At 40.2% G+C, this 20,008-nt stretch overlaps 1 protein-coding gene across 1 annotated transcript in view; it reads right to left on the bottom strand.

Annotated features, from left to right (window-relative positions):
* The window catches only part of galt (galactose-1-phosphate uridylyltransferase), a 31,153-nt gene that overhangs the window by 9,658 nt on the left and 1,487 nt on the right, over positions 1-20,008 (bottom strand). Inside the window, exons 4-8 of the mRNA XM_037116583.1 lie at positions 19,465-19,513; positions 13,940-14,069; positions 12,677-12,733; positions 7,119-7,241; positions 218-350 (exon numbers count right to left, since the gene is read on the bottom strand). Coding sequence (XP_036972478.1) covers positions 218-350; positions 7,119-7,241; positions 12,677-12,733; positions 13,940-14,069; positions 19,465-19,513 — 492 coding nt within the window. The remainder of the gene's footprint in view (positions 1-217; positions 351-7,118; positions 7,242-12,676; positions 12,734-13,939; positions 14,070-19,464; positions 19,514-20,008) is intronic.

The raw sequence follows: 20,008 nt of genomic DNA on the forward strand, positions 1-20,008 counted from the left end.
CAAAAGTTCACGGAGGGTGCAAAATAAAAGTTTCCTTCACTGACAAGCTGGCATGTGTTGTGAATTATCATGGAAGAGACACACAGACACTCACAGGAGGCACCTTGGCGGGGAATCAAACCTGCAGGCTCCCCACTGAGCCGCTGACTCACCTTAAACTTGTCTTAATTGCCTTATCGCGCTCCAAGTCACTCACGCTGCCAGTATCTTCACTCACCCTCCCTCTCCTCCGCTGTCAGGTCCGTGATCCTGAGGACATGTCGTCGGGGCAACAACAGCGTCTGGTAGGGCCACGTCGCCCAGTATGGGACCACCACCAGCCAATCAGGACTCTCCACCACCACGCGCTCCTAAAAGAGACAATATTGAAATGTTTTATGTAAGATATTTCATGATCATTTAAGAACTTTTCATCAAAGTCAAAAACACCAGTACATACAAGCAGATGCCAAGTTTCACTCAGAAGTGAACAACACAATTCAAAATCACCTGTAGCAATGCAAATTACAAAAACTCCTGCCGCACAACTTAATCTGACACAGCAGTTGTGAAGTTCTCTCTGCTGTCACAACTGGCATACAGGTAGTACATTCTTAAACACATGATATATTGCTGCAAATACATAATAAGTAGTGGTGTACTCTTTTATTTTTGTGATACAAGACCAGCACCAATATGGGTTAAATGTCATCAGATTGGCAGTTTAAGGCCAGACAAGTGGAAACTCAACAACTGCTGGATGGATTACCATGAAATTTTGACCCACATTCATAGTTCCCAGAGGATTAACCCGACTGAATGACTCTCAACAAGTGCCACCATGAAGGTGACGTCTGTGGTTTCAAGAGAAATATCTCAACAGCTACTGGCTGGATGGTTATGACATTTAGTGTACACATCCATGTTCCAGTCAGGATGAATTGTATTAATGCTGGTGAACCATTCATTTTTTTTTTTTTTTTTTTTTTTTAATCTAAGGCCATGATCAAGTCATGTTTTTGTATAGTCAAACCTGGTCAAATTAACAAGGTTCCCATCAGACTTTGGTGATAAATTGCTAGCATGTCAAACTGCTAAACTAAGACAGTGAACATGGTAAACATCTTAGAAAGAGTCAGCATTCGCATTTGCACTAGCTTGATGTGCAGGACTGTTTCCAAACCATTAGAAAAAATGGATATCATCGGTAAGAAAGAAAAAGTTACAAAAGCCCATGGTGCACACCCTGCTGCACAGGAACATTCTCATGTTGTAGCTGAGTTGTAGTTACTGAAGCTAGTGCAACATGGTTAGCGTTACTACGAAGTCAGGGCTCTGCCTCTCTGAAAGCTTGTTGGCCAGTTTCACATTCTATCAGACACTTTCACAGGAAATGTAGCAGACCATCTTTTCCCTGTCTATGCTGCATTAGAAAGTAGAGCAGGTGCATATCAAATATGGCAGTACACTTCCCCAGAGGGAAAATGAAAGCATACCAGGTGTTGAGTTGAAATTATCTGAAAAAAGTTTGTTTATTCAGTGGCAAAGTCAAACCTGCCCCCCTGACATAATTAAGTATTTTTAACTCCTGCTTTCTATATAATAAATTCTGAGTGTATGGTTTAACTCCTTCATCCAGTCCAAAATGTGCCTTTCTGTGTTTTGTTTTTTCTCCTCTCTCTGCTTGTTTGGTGCTTATTAAGCCGGTAATTACTGTTTTACACTGAATCTTTATTCAGCATGCAGATGAAATCACCATGCACCCTCACACTTTATAATGAACACAATTATATGAATAAAGTAAGACAGTAATAAATACATGAACTTGATCACACTGCTTCAGCTTATTAAGTCACCTTCCACCATGCATTCAGACCAGAAGGACGCAAGTAAAAACAGGGAATATTAAGTGGAGGAAAATATAGAGAAAAGCTTGACTGAGCACACTCTTATTTAGCAACAAACAAAACAAGTCAGTCAGGATTGGCTGTTTGCAGCAAGAAGCCCAATTATCATAAACTGCTTAAATGCAGAATGTGTCAGAAGCTGAGATTTAACAAGCTGATGAGTGGGCACAAACAGGACCTGACCTTTGTATTACAATCCAACAGAAATAGATTAGCTCAGTGTGTGTGTGTGTGTGTGTGTGTGTGTGTGTGTGTACAGCAGCAGTAGCAACGTGTTGGTAGTCGGCTCCATGCTAATCCAAAAACAACACGGCTCTCCCTCGCCTGTTTTTCTTAGCATTGGACTTCCAGCAACTGCATTTTAAGATACAGTTTCCAAACACAACTCAGTCTGATCAATCACAGACTGAAATGGAAATGCTGGCGTGCGAAGGCCTCAGAGCATAAACAACAGTTTGCAGCACGGTCGATAGCCAGTCGAGTGCAGTTCTTGAACCTGTATTATCTGATTTTTTTTGGTCACTTGGGGGCAGAAGAATCCCACAACAAGAAGAATAACGCACCATCCTGACAGATAACAACGTTATCGAGTTGTTATGGCCTAAGTTGTTAGGAAACAACGGGCTTTTAAGACGGCAGATGGAAGTAACATTGGCATTCTAATCCTCTGGTCACCTGAGGAACACAAATGTATGGCTGTAAAGCTGCTGAATGCTCCTTATGTTCTCCAGTGTTCCCAGCTAGCTGCAAACTTTGTTTGGTGTTGGGCAGGTGGCATGCAGTGAATTTATCAGAGCCGCTTTCCTGGAAAGAAACATTCAGTGAACTAGCCACAAAATCAAAACAATGAGTTAAAATGGGCTAAAAAGTTCCACAGAGCAACATAGTTGTATGATATTTCTGTTTGTGTTCACTAGCAGCTACATCAGTTTGTGCAGTGTGTGATTCCTTTCCATATATCCAGCTAACTAGCTAGCTGTAAGCCTAACACTTGCTATTTAGAGAGGGTCCAGAAGTCGACCTGTTTCAAAAACCCATTGGCACATATTTCCACATGCTTTTTGAGTGTTCCCACGTTGGATTTGTGGTGTTCAATATACTGTTTTATCCAATGGTGTTTGGTTTCACATGTCCTGTCTACCAAGCACTGCACTGTTGAATTATCACTCACTCCTCAACAAGAGTGTCTTTCCTCTGGCTTATTGTTAGATGGGATGTGGGTGTGTGAATTGCATGTATTCTCTTTAAATTAATTCTTTCTTTTCCTTCTCATGTCATTATTTTGCATGTATACATGATGGATATGTTGTGCTGTTCTGTGTGAATAGTACAGAAAACTATTTAAACAAAAATTCAACATAACCAGAGCAAAGACAGAGAGTGTGTGGGCATCCTGTGCTGTAAATCTCCCAGTGGTTTGTGTAATTCCTAAGCGGTCAGTTCTCTCTTTTTTTTTGTTAATTCTTATGGCATTTAACAACAAAGAAAAACACATACATGAAAAAAGAATACCGGTCAGTTCTCTTAATGAACTGTATTTGGAGTATAGAAATATTTCAACTGCCTGTTGCAATAACACAGCGAGTACAGTTTCCCCTTTCAACACATCATTTGAAACTATGAAAATGAGTAGTGGATGAAAACGAGGACATTTTAGCAACATTACTTATATCTGCATTATTGATTTTCAAACTTACAAACACGGACTTTGAATATTCAACTCCAACCTATAACCTAAAAAATGTTTTTTTTCCTGGTCCAGTCTCAGCTTCCTCCTCCTCTTCAATATACCCTCTTGACCCTCTTCACTGTTTTTTCCACATCCTTTCTTCCCCTGCCTTTAACGGGATTATAAAGAAGAACAATGAAGATCGAAAACTAAGAGAGAATCAGGATGGAGAGGGAAGATTGAGGAGGAGGAGTGGAGTGAAGTGAAGAGTGAGAGAGGAAGCGGAGGATGTCCTAAAGCGGACACCTCACGGACTGCAAATCCCACAGAGCACCATTCAATTAGCTTAGAAAGTTTTTGTTTCAAAGTCAAGAGTGTCACCAAGGAGCCGAACCCCAATTCAAGCTCCTCCAAACACTGCAGTGTGCCAATTTACGGTCCTAACCCCAGCTCAGAGGGACAGGCGTGAAAAGACACACACACACACACAGACAAGAACAAGTAGTTGGAGGCATCCTAGCAAACACACACACACACACACACACACACACACACACACACACACACACACACACACACACACACTTCTGCTTCCACTCTGATTTTATAAAGGTCAGTCCCCATGAGCAGCTGTCTAGTGTCTACTCCGCTCTCTTCGAACCCTTAATGCTATCCGTCCTTTCTCTCTCACACACACTCACTCTCACACACTCCCAGTAGAACAGGTATAAGCTCATTCCCTGAATGAATCAGTGCCCGTCTGATTTCTCCTTTCCTTCTCGCCTTCTTATCTCCTTCTCTCTTTGACTTTGTGCCTCTGTGTCTGTCCTTGTTGTCTCCAACCACTCCTTTGTCTCTTGTTTACAAACTCCTTCGGTCAATTCTATTCTCTTCTATACTCATCAAGCCCAAAGTCAATTTTTGAAGAAGAATTAAATACTTTACTACGCTTTAAAGACCTCTCCTTGAATCAAAGCTGAATCAGAGTAGAAAAGCCCTCCTTTTATGTTGGACCTCAATTGGATTTCAGCTTTGTCTGTGAAGTGGCTAATCAACAAAAGAAATGGCCGTGATTTGCTCCAGGAAAAGTTAACAAGTTGCAGAAATGGGACCCACTCAGATGAAAAACATCAAAGAAGTCGCTGTACTTTGCCTAAACTTCTGACAAAGAATTTTGGAGCTTTATCAGCCCAACGTCATCAGGGACACAACCACTTAGGCCACAGCGTGAAAGCAGCTTATTATGAGCCATATTGACATTTGTTGTTCGCGGTGACCTCTAGTGGAAGCAGGAAGTCAGGTAGTAGTATGAAGGGCCAAAAGTCAGCATCAGAAGGAGGCCAGGGTGAACAGTTGGGGAAAATAGCAGGACAAGTGTCCAGTGTGAAAGCAAAGGTCAAAAGTGACTTATTTCAGCGCAGTAGTTAAGTTTCGCAATGTACGTGACTTCAGTTGCTTACTTAATGTCAGTACGATCATAACGGAATTTGTAGGTATTTTAATCCCAACGACCATGTTTTCCTGAATCCCTGAAGAAATTTTTTTTTTGCCTAACTCAAACCAAGTGCGATCTTACAATGAAGGTCCATCCCTCCTCTTACTGGCACGCTGCAATTACACGTGTAATTACACGTTTGGTGCTTACAAGCCTGGCACTCTTCCTTGGGACATAGTACCAATTGTCCGTTCCCTTTAATGCTAAGCTAAGCTAACAGCTGCTGGTTTCATACAGATTTGCGGTGTAGACATTTCAGTGGTATCGTAAGTCACATCCTACTGTTGGCTGTAAGCTAACGAGTGCTTTACCTGGAGTCAAACTAATCTCTTAAGACAAACCAAAAAACAAATACATTAAGTCTAAAACTTTGTGCACAAGATCAAATCAACACAAGGAAACAGTGGATGAAGGGTGACACGAAGTGACATCAAATTATCATTGTATGTACCGCATAACAAAAACTTAAGACCTGTTTATCACCATTTAAAGTAAGGGGATGATTAAAGATGAAAGCCTACAAAAGCTAAGGTGATGCCAGAGTGGCTCATCACTGGATAAACACGACTAAAGGGTTTTAGCTGAGAACATAACCAGAGATTAAGTGTATTAAATAATAAAGTGGCATAAGTGAGTCATCTCTTCACACTCAGGGGAGCAAAACTAAAAAGTCATGGCTCCGTCAAGTTTAATTCTACTTTAGAGAGTTCGTTCACAGTTTCCACAAAATGTCTGCTTACTAATAAGACATTTGCCAACATGCTTAATGTGCTCAGTGCTCAGTTAGGCCCTGTCTGGGATAGTTACCACTACTGAAGCTTTACACACATGGCTGGAATATCCCTCACACACACACACACACACACACACACACACACACACACACACACACACACAGTGGGTTTTCTAATCTTCACGCAGGTTGAAGATGGATGCCGCAGCATTATGCTAATGAGTGTCTCTGCTGTCCAATCACACGCTTCACTGACTGAACGACAGGCAGAGGATGCTGATGGGGGGAAAAAAGAGAAGGATGAAGAAAGAGAAAGGGAGAGAAGGATGGCGGGAAAGGGTGGAGGTGAACGGATGAAGGGAGAGGCAGCGAGGGCAGTCAGGGTGAGAAAAACACAATGTCACTGTTTTGCATATTTTGAGGTATTTTCATTTTTAAAGCAGGCCTTTGAAGTTCATTATAAACCATTATCACACAGCTTCAAGGTTCCCCATCATCGCTCCTGATTTTGCTCATGGTCTTCAAATCCAAATTTCAGTGAGGGGGGAGTCCACTGGGCAATATAAATGAAGCACTTCATTTACTGCCAGTTTCTACAGTAGCCCAAAAGGGACAAACCAAAAGCCTCTAGAGAGGGCCTTTAATATTTTTAGTTTCCTTCATAGGGAGTATGAGACGAGGGGTATTCAGTTGGTTGCAATCTGCCGTATGCCAATAAATCCTGGTCCTATAAGACATGTATTACTTCCCTTATTCACAACATTCACAACACAGATTCATAAACAGACCTCTGTAGCCTGTAATGGCAGATTTCTGGCACATTTGGACGCCATGTTGTTTTTTTTTGTTTGTTTTTTTTCAAACTATTATTCCAGGTTCAACAAAGTCACAATTACTTTTTAATTTTAGTACTTCAATGAGCTGCAAAGATTATTCAATAAATCAGTTAGTCTATCGAAAATATAATAAGCCTGCAGACTATTTTGATAATTAAGTAATTGTTTAAGTCAATTTCAAACAAAAATGTCAAACATCTGCCGGTTGCAGTTTCTTAAATAGAAGGGTTTGCTATTTTTCTTCATATGCATATAAACAAAGTGAAACTGTATGAAATGTTGTTGTCCTTTAAGGTCAGTTTGTATATTCAGTTTATCAGTCACAGAGAAATCAGTCAATGAAGATGTTTTTCTTCTGATTAATATTTCTTCCCCAAAACCACAGTGGTGGAATCAAACTGACGGTAAATCAAGAAAAACAAGTCCGTGAGGGTAAAACTGAGCTTTAGATGTCCTTTTAAAACGTCATTGGTCTTTGTGTTAGCGTGCACAGCAGTACCTTTCTCTCAGCCTCTTGTCTGGCGTATTGCAGCAGCATTGGCTCTCCGTGTTTCTGATAGTAGGACCTCTGACAGCGGTCTGACAGAGCAGGCTCATTAGGCAGGAAGTTGCTGGCCCACACCTATGATATTACAAAAAAATGAAAGAGATGGAGGAAGATGATGGTGAGAGAGGAATCCATAAAAACCTTTTTCCAAGTTAAGTGTGGGATATTCTCCATTCAGAAAATAAAAGGGGCGACAAGCTGATTTTCCTGCTGCCCTGATTTCAAATGACCTCATTAAATCTGTGACTTAACGAGGACATTTATCAATACCACTCAATCGATAAAGGTTCCCAGGTGCACAGATTTCTGGGTTTCAAAACTCATTTTCATTTTTCTCTTTCCATTCAGACTTTTTAGATTGATAAATGGGTTTCACCTGGCAGGCACCGGCTTTCGTTTATATCAATACAGTGCGAAAATCAACTTGCAGACTCTAAAACATAATTAAGACAGGTACTTCATCACAGTGAACAACATCGGCCAGGTTCCGTCCACAGACATTAAAGGTCCTGATAAATGTTTTCTCAAGCAGATTGTCAGCGGCAGGGTTTGAAAGTGCATGTCACAACACTTTCTGCCAAAACTTGAACAGTTGTAGTCGTTTCATATCAGGAGAAGATTAGCTGAGTTTGTAAGATTTAAACTCTAGATTGTTATCCATATCCTACTATGTACTACTGAGTATTAATCATACAGAGGAATGCTTTGAAACCAAGTGTTCAGTGGCTTTAAGCCTAGTCATAGGTCAAAATAAAACTCTAGTTGAAAATAGTCTTTAACCAGCTAAATATGCTCCCATACAAACTTCTGCATTCTTCTGGAATTTGTCAAACCCCATCAAATAACCTCAGAGTTTCTCACACACAAGAGCCAGATTTTTCATCTAAACCTGCATATTCTGCTCAACCAGATCATCTGTTCAGCTCATTTGGTTATGCAGTCAGGCTGTTTCTGTCTCAGCCAGTTCAAGACCTGTTGCTTGTCTGCAGCATGCCCCTTTAGACTTGCTGGCCTGTATTTACTGCCTGTCCACACATGGCTGAATTAGATGCAGTGGTACAGTGTATTTAACTAATCCTGTCAAGTGTGTGAATACTTAGGTCTTCAACTCTTTCCAGTTTCCAGTCATGTTTACAAGGATTAATCAACAAGACCTCATGTCTCCATCTCTAGTCGTGTTTGTTGGCGACTAAAACATGATCTTTTCCTAACCCGAACCAAGTGGTTTTTGTGCTTAAGCCTAACCAGACCATAAGCACAGCCTTGTTACAACATAATATTGTCAAATGAACACGGAGAAATGTAACGCTGCAACATAAAGAAAGGTAACGTTTCATTACTCTGGTGTGCAAAAACCTATATATATATGCAGTTGGGTTGCAGAGAAACAAATGCATCACTCTACAAATACTCCAAAGCATATTGTTAGTCACACTAAATTACAGCTGTAGCAGTTGTAAAATATTAAGATTTAGAGTAAACAAGAATGTAAATGTCAGAGCAATGATCCATGTGCTCAGAGGCAGAAACACACCCTCACAGGCAAAATGATCTGCCTGATTGTGATTAATAACAACTCTAAATAAAGACTTACAAGTTTAAAGCAGCTGTTTGGACTGAGACAAAACACTCCATTGAAACTTTCCTCTCATCAGCCACCAACTGTCATTCTGCAGCAGACAGTATTTACGCCAAACGAGACGTCTGTATTGACTGTGAACGGAAAAGTAAACTTCCCTGGAGAAAAAAAAACAGGCAGTTTGATGCTCTAAAACAGACGAGATACTGCGGGTCGTTTCATTCGGGGAAAACATTTGTCTGCGTTACTTACTTCCACAAAACAGCAGCACACTTCGGTGTTCAATCACGCTTTTATGCTGCGAAATTAGCCTCATAACGTACTTCCACTGCATTTCAGAAAGCTTTTTGTGGATCACGACAAACATTTGGATAATTTATGCTTGTGCTTTATGGTATTTTAATGGCTGTAAAAGCCGGCATAGAGTGCTAAATGACTTTAAAATGTAACTACTGACTCGCTGCAGCTTGATAAATCACTACCTGGGATAAGAACGTACTCAGGTTTCCATTGGGGGGGGTAGTTATATATGGGTTTGTCATAACATCATCCAAACTAATGGACACGAGTATGTGCATGCAACCCGACAGCGTAAAAGTGTGTATTAAAGTGTGTGTATATTCATGCTCGGATGAGTTAGACATTCACCAGCATATTGATTAGTTATTGCAGCACTGGGGAGGAAAGCTGTTTGTGGGTGTTTGTGGGGCTGGTTGTGGTCTAATTTCGCTCCTTTGCATTATTTGAGCATATTCCCCCGACGAGGAATGACGGTAAACTGCTCCTGCGGGGTATTCTTACCCTTTTGTCTTAATTGTTAGAGAGATATTAGGCCCATTACATTGTATTCGTGTCACCAGGAGTGGGTCGTCCAATTATAGTATTCCATCAGCACGAACAGAGTAATAATCAGAGGCATTCTCTGCCGCTTCAAGCAGCGCTGCTCGAGGCTGCAAGGCAAATTGTCTCCTGATTAAACACTCCGGAATGCAGTGCGAGAAACTCACTGTCATAAGCTCCTACAAATTCTTTATAACAGGGAGAAAAAGCTGCGTTAACTTCATAGAGGAAATGCACCGGGGGTCCATTTGGCGGGCATTCGTTGACGTTCGGAGGCAGTGTATTAGTCTCTGCTGGTCTTTCCTTGAGGGCAAATGTCATAAAGCTGCATCACCCTGGGTTTAGATGCACGAATAATACTAAAACGCGCTTATATACACGAAATACATATTTGTTTAAAAAGCTGGAAATTATCAGCGTTTGTTCGTATTCTCGCCCTAGGCCCTGTGATTCTCCGCACATTAGAAGCAGAAAGTATCGTAGCATAATGTCAACATGATGGTTTTTAAACACTGGCTGAAGGCTGCAGCATGTTTATGATCGCGAGCCGGGAAACACCAAAAAGGGACGGACACGGTTGAAGTGTGAGCTACGTCTGCAGATACTGTACATCTGCATGCCTCCGGGGAACGTACAGCAGCGTGCTGTTGGATTTGCACACCTGCCAACATCAGCAGTCATGGGTCTATTTGTACACCTGCTTTGTTGTATGCACGGATCTATCATTTCTCACAGAGAAGGAGAGATAATACACAGAGAAAAAACAAAGATATACACTTTTCCCACGGGACAGTAATTCTAAAAAAAAATAACAGGCATCACTTTTAAAAGCTATGATGACACCATCGCTCCTTTTAACTTCAAGTGCTGCTCTTGAAGAGCGGTGAGTAAATATGAACTCAGGAACCATCCACGCCTGAGAGGCAAATGTTTTCAAACTTGCTCTAAGCACTCCGCAGAATTAATACTGCATACTTACGTAAAAACCATATTGCTATTCCAAAGGCATAATGATTTCCTTCCTCCTCTTACATAAAAATACATACAGCTCCATCCCTATGAGACCAAAAGTTATCAGAAGCAACGCTGCCTCCAGAACATGATTTACATTTTCTGTTCGTTATTCCTTCAAAGTTTTAGATCTTTTCTGCTTCTTATGTTTTTTTTCTTTTTTTTTTCTTCTTTTTTTTTGGCCTGAAGGGATTGTCTGGCTGTACACACAAATTTACGCATTAACTATTTTCTTGGACTTTGATGTCTTAAAAAAACAAAAAAAAGTGGTGAAATCTGGACTGCAGGAAAAAAAAAAGAGACAAGAAACAAAACTGCTGAAACTTTTTAAAAAGCTTCCATCAAAGCCTGGATCCAGGTTTGATTTGAAATTCTTTTGTATCAGACCACGTGAGAACAAAACACATTTTTTGATCTGGCAGCAATTACACAAGCACAAACAATGCTTTGTCGGCAGCTGAGATTCATAATGTATTGCTGGGGTTATATCTTAATGAGAAAACGTCTCATTTAACAGTGGCTGTGTCTTCGTGTTGTTTTTTAAAGCAACAAATAAAAATAAAAACCTCAACCACAAATCTGACCTGATCATTCATAGAGCATCTATGAAAACCATGTTATTCTGAGGTCACATACTGCCCTCTGCTGTTCATTTGTATATTACAGCACAGACTCAGGCTACTAATCAACCAGGGAGGAGGAACTTATCAATACAATCGGCTACATTACAAAAATACCTTTAATGAGCTCCTCATCTCAAACATTTGCAAATGTTCTATTTTAAGTACTTTTTGGGGGTAAAATATGGTAGTGTTATTAGAAGCATCTTTTTCTGCTTTCACTTCTAATATTCTTGTCCCCTGTACACACAATGTGAAAGGAAATTTGGCAAAACTGCTGCTTAAAAGCAAGAAAACAGCCTGTGTGACCAATAATGTTAAAGATGGCTTAATTCCCAGTGAGCAATGGCAGTGAGTGAGCATGCACAAAACCAGCGTCCTGGAAGTAGTTCACCTAAATATAGTGCAGCTATCATTAAAGTAAAAAAAGTCTACTGTTAAAAGGCTCTATCCTAAAGGAACAGTTCAACATTTTGGGTATGCGGTATAACCTGGTAATTAGCGTACTTTAGGTTGGTAAAAATGTTGCAAACTTTCTTTTTTTTTCAGCTATTCCTTTGAACATTTTGGAAACGTGCAGAAAAAAAAATAGCAGGATTTGATTTGTGTGCTACCTTATTTTGTCTGCTATCTGAAGTGGTTTTCATCTGTGTACCATCATTTTTCTGTCCTTATCTTTATTTACATGTGTTTGCTGATCATATCAGCATGCAATACTCTATTGGGGAAATGTTTGGACATAAATGTAGACAAAAACAGAATGCAATCATTTGGAGACAAATTGTGTTTACCTATAAGTTTTATAAACACACACATTTTTTTAGAATTGTGAATTTTAAATTATTATTGAAGCATATACAGGTGGAGAAATGGCTTTAGCTTCCCTGACCATTCAGAAATCCATCTCATAGGTCAGAGTGAACACAAAAACACCTAGAAGGGTGAATGAGTCTATAAAAGCAATACCCATAAATTATAAATTGTCCTCTCTTCCTTTGTGTGCTTGTGGTTTTTTTTCATTATAGGTTTAAGGCAGTTTCACTTGTTTTCTACACTGTTTGGTGAGCTGATATATTATTTTGACCACACTGACAACAGCATCGCTGCTTGAAATTCAACCTATCACTCTGTTTACCCCCGCTAACCGCCTGTCTGTTTTTGTCCTGATTGTGCTCTTTCCCGACACACTGTGAAGCGACAGTTTGATAGGAAATGTCTCAAGTTGTTCATCTTGCCTGCATCACCTTTCCAAATAGGCAAACAGAGAGAGATGAGACTATGCAGGTTGTGAAACTGTGGACTGTGTGTATCAAAAACATACTTTATGGAAAGTATGTTTTTCCTGACCTTCATGTTCTCACTTCAGGGATGAACAATTAATTCATGCAGTCGAAATCACTCAATGTTTACACATTTTGTGCACACACCTATGTAAAAGGAATGGGGTTCGCATTTCCTACCTGACAGTGAGGATGTGGATTCGAACAACCCATCATAGCTCCTTTATTCTCAAAGATCTAAAAACAGAAAATACACGGAAAGGTTAGTTTACCTTTTACACTGGGTATGGGGAGCGACAACATATAGGTGGGGTAAATCACAAAGACCGCAAAGATATTAACAGACGAGGAAGGGCAGTATGTTGGATGTCAGCACTGGGCTGGTCAAGTAAACTGTGACTTACAGAAAAATGCTTTTATTCAGTCAAAGTCAAAAGTCTTTGTAGTACTTTTGAAATGATGATTGAGGAGACTCAACAGAATTGTCTCTGGAGGAACAGACTAATCTGGCAGCATGGCGCTGTCGTCGGTGCTGGTATTTGGTAGTTAACGCATCTAGTTCCCCTGCGGCTGTGTGCTTTTGTTTATTTTACGGGGAGTCTTCAGGGATCCAGAATGATTGAGTGTCCTGTTCTGATACAGCGAGGCAAGGCGTTTTTGAATAGGAATTTGGATTCGCAGCCATGCAGAGAAAGCTGCCAACATCCACCACAATCCAGGCTAAGAGACCACTCCCTTCGCCTGGATTGTGGTACAATAGGTCAGAAGTGTAGAATATGCAGTATCTCTATGGGTTTCACTTTTGCCTGTCAACATAAGGTAAGAATGGCAACGCTTTACACAGCACACACTGGTCATACAGAGTCTGAACAAGAGAAATGGGCTTGAATATATTTGGAAGGATCCGTGAGGGAAAGCTCTATCGTAATTTATCCTATGAAAAAAACAGTTTAATTTGTTCACGATGTAAGGCTTCCAGTGACGGCTTATGAGGGGTTATGGGTACTCTGTGTTCTTCCAGATTCGCTCATCAGTCCATCTGTATACCTATTAATGTAACATAACCAGTAAAGACGTACGTCAATGCCTATCAACAGAAACACAGCATCTTAATGGCTGCATCAGTCTCAGCATGTGATAAAGGAAGAGTTCAATTACCAGTCGTATAAACTTCGACATATCATCTCATTTAAATCGCTCTCTCTCGCACTGCCGCCATTTGAACTTTGCGAGTTTGCCCAGGGGTATCATTAAAGTTTTATCCAATCCAATACAAGGCACATTAAAATGAAAAATATGTGAGAGCAGAACAGCAACTGATTGGTGACGCTGGAGTGCGGGATGAAAAGTTTACCAGTTACAGTTTTATACGTTTCCGACCCCCCGGGAGAAATTCCATCAATAATGTGTGAGTGTGAACAGGAAATGCGCCGACTACAGTACCTGAACCCAGGGGTATGTGGCGCCTAATTCTTCAACAAGCTCCGCCCACTTGTCAATCACCTTGACAACCTCATGCTTTTTCATGAGAGGGAGGGTGACGTCCGACCAGGGATGGAAACACATGACCTTGCTGAAAAAGACATGAAGAGGAAGGCAGAGAGGAGCCATCAGAGATGCTGGCTGGTGTGGGAATGATGATGCACTGTATCAATATCACATAATTCAGGCTGCACAGAGAATCAATTACAATGCATTGGTAAAAATATGTTGAGTATGTCAGAACTGAGCTAAAATACCTCCCTCTGGTGAGAGTCAGGCTAAGGACTGAAACATGAGCAGTGTATTGAGTAGGGGTACATAACATACCGATGTTTCCTAAACTCATTTGGGCCGACTGACGAGGCCGATATAAGTACATTTCTTTCCACCTTGCAGGGAACATCAAGTATCTCCTGTAGCGGAATCAACATATAATTAAGCCTACAGTACTCTTACAATCATGGCCCATACTACTGTTACTACTACTCAAACCATGGCTCACGTTCCTTAAGCACTGCAGCACCATCGTAACAAACTGTCACATCAGAATAGATGATAATTTAATGCCCGTATTTAATTCTAAAGTCTTTTGTATAAAGCTATACAGTTTACCTCTTGACATTATGAAGCATCTCTGGTATTTAGCATAACCCTTCTAACACCTGATTTATAACACGGGATAAGAAAAGTTTCAAAATGAGGTATAATGTAAAGACTTTTTTTTTAAATCGTAAATTACCTCTCGCGACCCACGCTATGGGAATCAATGCTCTATAACCTGTACTTCTATTCATTTCAGCACCATAATGTTGTTGAACATGTTCATTAAGTTGATAACCACTTTATAAACATTCATAATGTGTTCTCTTGGGGATTTTTTTGGTAAGCAAGTGATAACATCGCATCCATGTTGCACTGAGTTGTGTGTAATTAAATCACTGAAATCCGGTGAAGTCTGCACGCCAAGTGAACTCTCTGGAAGTCTGCAGAAATTCCGCTCGGGGCCCCTGGTGGACTGGGTGAACTGTGCGTTTGGACAGCGCTCAGCACTCACAGACTTCCCGGGAACATGCCTGCAAGGTCTGCTGGAGCGGTTAAGTCCAGACATTTGGACTCAGCAACAGAAAGCAACAGTGAGAGCCTGCATCAATGCTAGCAGCACTGTGAGGCATGACACAGTGCTGGTTTGAGCTAAATGCAAATAACATCAGCATGCTAGTCTGCTAACGACGACAGCGCTATCATGCTGTTTTTAACGCTGACCGCGGCACCCATCTTAGTCTAGCGTACAGCATATTAATTTGTACTCAAAATAAAGTAAAGCTGAAGCTGATGAGAATTTAGTTTTATAGAGATTTGGTCACAAACCAAACTCATGGATCTGATGATGGTGCTGGATGCAAAGATAACAGAACCAACGCAAAGATTCCCCAGGAAATCCATCACATATTTGTTGAGATATATGTCAGCCTGTGGATTGGCACCGAGCAATGCTAGAAAATGGCGTCAAACACTGTGCTGTTAACGGATCACCTTCTTTAAGTGACACTCTCACGGTCAGTCAGTACTTCTTAGAGTGCATGTGTAACAAGTAAAAAGATGAAAAAAAGTTGGAGTTTAATACTTTTAATGGGTATCTTGACTTGCCTTGACTCCGTTTCTCTCACATTTTCATGTGCACTGATCCCAGGTGTTAAAACCTTGGAAGAAAAACGCTACTCAAAAGAAGTTCACTCTTCACTCCTCACTCCATCTTGGATCCGTATTTCTATCGGGCTCTCTCGTTTCCTTTATTATTTATTATGATGTTCTGCTCTTGTAATCCTCGTTTGCAATTAATAAGTCACGACTGCGCTGCTGCTGTCTTGTTTGAGTTTTCCGTGACACGTATGAAAAAAAAAAAAGCCTTGATCTTCTGTATTCAGGATTGGCCTTGTTATAAAAGTAAAAGCAATGCTGTAATATATCTGACGCACGATGCTGAATGGTGTGAAATGAGTCTATCTCTCACAGACCACACAAAACAGCTACCTGACTTCTTCGACATCTTTTTCTTTGGATTTTCTTTTGTTAGTGGTGCCTTTCAGACCAGCTGAAAAATGGTAGCACTTAAAGGAAAAAACAGGAAAGCCTAACAACTTGTGGAACCAGATTAATGTTTTTTGCTCAATATTACAGTGTATTATATACGTAATACCTCAGATTTCCTGTGATTATTCTTGAGATCCTGTGAAACCCATCTAAATTAAATTAGAGAGTATTTTGACAACAAAAGTTCTGTAGAAGGTCACATTGAGATATAATGCGCAGAAAAAAAAAGACATCAGATGTTTTTACACGTTAATTGGAAAGATAAGAGACAGACATTTCGCACTCGCTTCTCTTTATAAAAAGTGAGCATGACCAACTGAAAAGAAACACGGCCTCAGGACAGCCTGTAATGATGTTTGAACCGCTGCACAGAGTTTAGAAGAGGGTATAGTTGAGCCACATCCTCAGTGTGTGTGTATGTGTGTGTGTGTGTGTGTGTGTGTGTGTGCCATGTCCATGTGTATGTTAGTTCCAAGTTTTACCTGTGCCACCCCGGGGATACAAGCACGACTGTTGGAGTCAGTGAAATGAAATTTGTATCGACAGACAGGCTCTTCGTAGATCCCCGACAGCTAGTTCCTGATCAATAATTGAACGTGACTCTGGTGTTTATGCTCTGAGCAAAACCGAATGGTCGTATTTATGAATTGTTCATGAGTATTATAGGAGCTGCCAGCACTTTGTTATGTTTTGTGTGTGTGTGTGCGTAGACCTCCGACAAGCACTTAAAAACAATGTAACAGAAACCCAACATTAGCATGCTCACAGTGACAATGCTTACATGCTGATGCTGTGCAGGTGTAATATTGTAATATTGTGGTTAAAGCAACATTATGTAACTTTCTCAGCTTAAAAGAACAGTTCCAAAATCATTTTGATGGTACAGTGTCATGTAATAGGGTGAACTTCGTGAGGATCACGATACATGTTTACTTCAACATGCAAGTTTTCAAGACACTGAACACTATTGTAATATAATGAGTTTTGTTTGTAGTTGGCGCCCACATTATGTCTGACATTGTTACAGACCTGGGTTTTGACTTTACAGCAGTGGTGTTGCACTTGGAAACTGTGGGAATACATAGTGTTGCTTGAAACAAATCATTACGCTTACATTTGAAATTATGATTGGACAATGATGGTGCTAGCTAAAAAAGTCAGGGCATCGCAAAGGTTATCACACCTCACCTGACACTGCCACACTGCTGGGATGGCTTAAAACAAGAGCAAGCATACACATCAGTTAATAGGTTGTATCAGGTGGGTTGAATGATGTCTAAACAACTCATTCAACAACAAAAAATTCTTGGAAACTAAATATCTTGACTTTTATAATTATGTAATTTGGTGTTGCATTAACAAAAAAGAGTGTTCTAAGCATAACAGAGTGATAACCTCTTCATTTATTTGAGTTTTTAAAGAAAGAACCAGGAACTGACATAACAGTGATCTTACTATAGTGGTTTAAGTTGGGTGCAATTTAGAGGCGGTTGGTGATTTTCAGAGAAATGTCCTGTCAAGAGCTGAAAGTTACATTTGAATCCCAAAGAAACTGTATTATTTCTTGATTTGTACGATTGCCTTTAATTCATATTTAACTGGGCTCTCTGGATTATGCTACAAAATAATGCTTTACTGTACTTAATGTGAAGTGTAACGATTGACATAAGATTTCAGCTGTCTGCTATATGCAGGTTCTTAAGGAATTACAGTTACATAACAGATCATTTCCTGACACCATCAAGCCTGTAAAATAGTGTTGCTAAATCTTTTGTACCAGGATTTTGTACCATTTTGCTCAAAAGGAATCTTTGAGTGAGAAGGGGGTGATACAAGTCATTAGGAATTTCCTCAACCCATTTCTCTTTTCTCTGCCACGACCCAAATCCCCCCCAAATCCCATTTCCCATTTTGTTTCCCCTCTAATTGGCTCTCTGAATGTTGCTGCAGGGCAACAAGAAGTCCAGTTTCCAACTTCCTTTCTTTGACGTGACTGTGAAACACACACACAAACACCAAAATCTGTACTGGTCAAAAAAAGTGCATACAACCACTGCTTCACAAAAAAAAGACTCAATCTGCGAGGAAGGAAAAAATACTCTGACATTTAACAGTCAATACAAACACAGTACAGCACATCAATCAGTGCTGTATCCCTGCATTGTTACTCTGTGGGCGCGTGTGGCAAGCAAGGACGGACAGACTGAACGTCTGCCAACGTATGGGATTCAAACACCAGGTTCGGGTTTCAACCGGCACATTGCAGCGTAGTGTTTTGATTTAATCTATTATTCAGCTGTTGCGCAACTCTGCTGTCAGGCAGAATCATCCGAGGATTCCCGAAATGTGGGATTGTTCCTGAGCGTCTTTAAAGATTAAAGCACAGTGTTACCTGCAGACTGAGGACCTTATCTTTGATATGGTATGAAGAGTGAGTGGGCTGCCGTTATGAAGCATCATTTGCTGATTGATCCATGGCACAGTAAGAGCCGTGTGAGGTAAAGCTTCCGGAGAGAGAAAACTTTATTAGCGAAGCCTTCGTGCAACTTAACTCTCTGTTGATGATGTAAGTGCACGCTAACAAAAGATTAGCTCTCCTGTTAGGCTTCTCAGATTGTCTATAAACTCTGACAGTGAATAAATCCAACAGTCAGAGGCTACAGATCAGAGCGCTGTCCACATTTCAAGACTGAATATAACATAGTGCCAGGAATAAGCAAGATCTGGCCATAGGGGAAGCTTTAATCCCCCTTTTACCAACACACAGGGTCTGTGGGTACACATCACTGGACTAAAATCCAAAAGAGTGGTGTTAAAACATCCCCATCTGCTGGTGCCACAGAGGACACACACCCATCTTAATATTTGAACGGTGGAAGGATTTGTGATTTTGTTTTTGCCACAGTTCAAAATGTCCTGAAAACAGGTGGCACGCAGCGCGTTGATTAACAAAATTAGCTTCACCTAATAGCTGATTATGATGATGATGATGACAACAATGAACAAGAGGCGCCTCAGCGTGACTGCTCTGATTGCACTCATCAGTTCAGATGCAATTAGTCATAAATTTGAATGCATTATCATTTTTAAAACAAGAACACTGATTAAGATGCATCGCAGAATATTTTTTGACCTTCTAACCACATGTTAATCATGTTACCTATGTGTTTAACATTTATTCATTGGAATATTGCGGTAAAAAGCACAACATAACAAATACATGATGTTATTTGATGTATTGGAATGGATTTAGTATAGAGTTTGAATACATTTTCAGTCACTTTCAATACATAACAGGATGGGTGTATCAATCTAAATAATTATTACTTGTGCAGTTGTCCAAGACAGGACACATTTATCAACCTGTAGTTTGTGACATGAAGCTTTGCTCTTACCAGACGCCCCTGGCAGCTTTAGACTGGAACAATGGATGTTGATCAGAACCTGAAGAACACAACAGCAAATGTAAGTTGTCAATAATGTGTTACACTTTCAGCAATTCATTTGCTTTGCTCTTCAGCCCAAGTACTTTGATATACCAGTAGCCGCGATCAAATAGTTGATTTTGCCATAAAACTATCTCAAAAATAAAGTATGATGTGCCAAACAACCTGCAAAATTACATGTTCTATGTAAAGGTATAATAGTCAGTGTTATTTTAAACCTTTGATTGACTTAAGTTAAATCAACAAAAAGAATCTACATGAGTGTAACTAACGACTAACCACAAAAACTGCTGCAACTAGCAATTGTTTTCATTAGCAATTTATTTGCCAATTATTTTTCACGGTTAATCGATTTATAGGTTAGTGTAACCTCAAAGTGAGTGACATTTTTGCTTGAAAAACAAAAACAAGTAATCAATAAAAAAAATAAGTTGGCACACAATGAGCATAATACAAGCCCTTTAAATATTTTCTGTTAGGTAACACAGTTACT

This window comes from Acanthopagrus latus, chromosome 12, assembly GCF_904848185.1.
Source record: "Acanthopagrus latus isolate v.2019 chromosome 12, fAcaLat1.1, whole genome shotgun sequence".
NCBI classification, from domain to species: Eukaryota; Metazoa; Chordata; class Actinopteri; order Spariformes; family Sparidae; genus Acanthopagrus; species Acanthopagrus latus.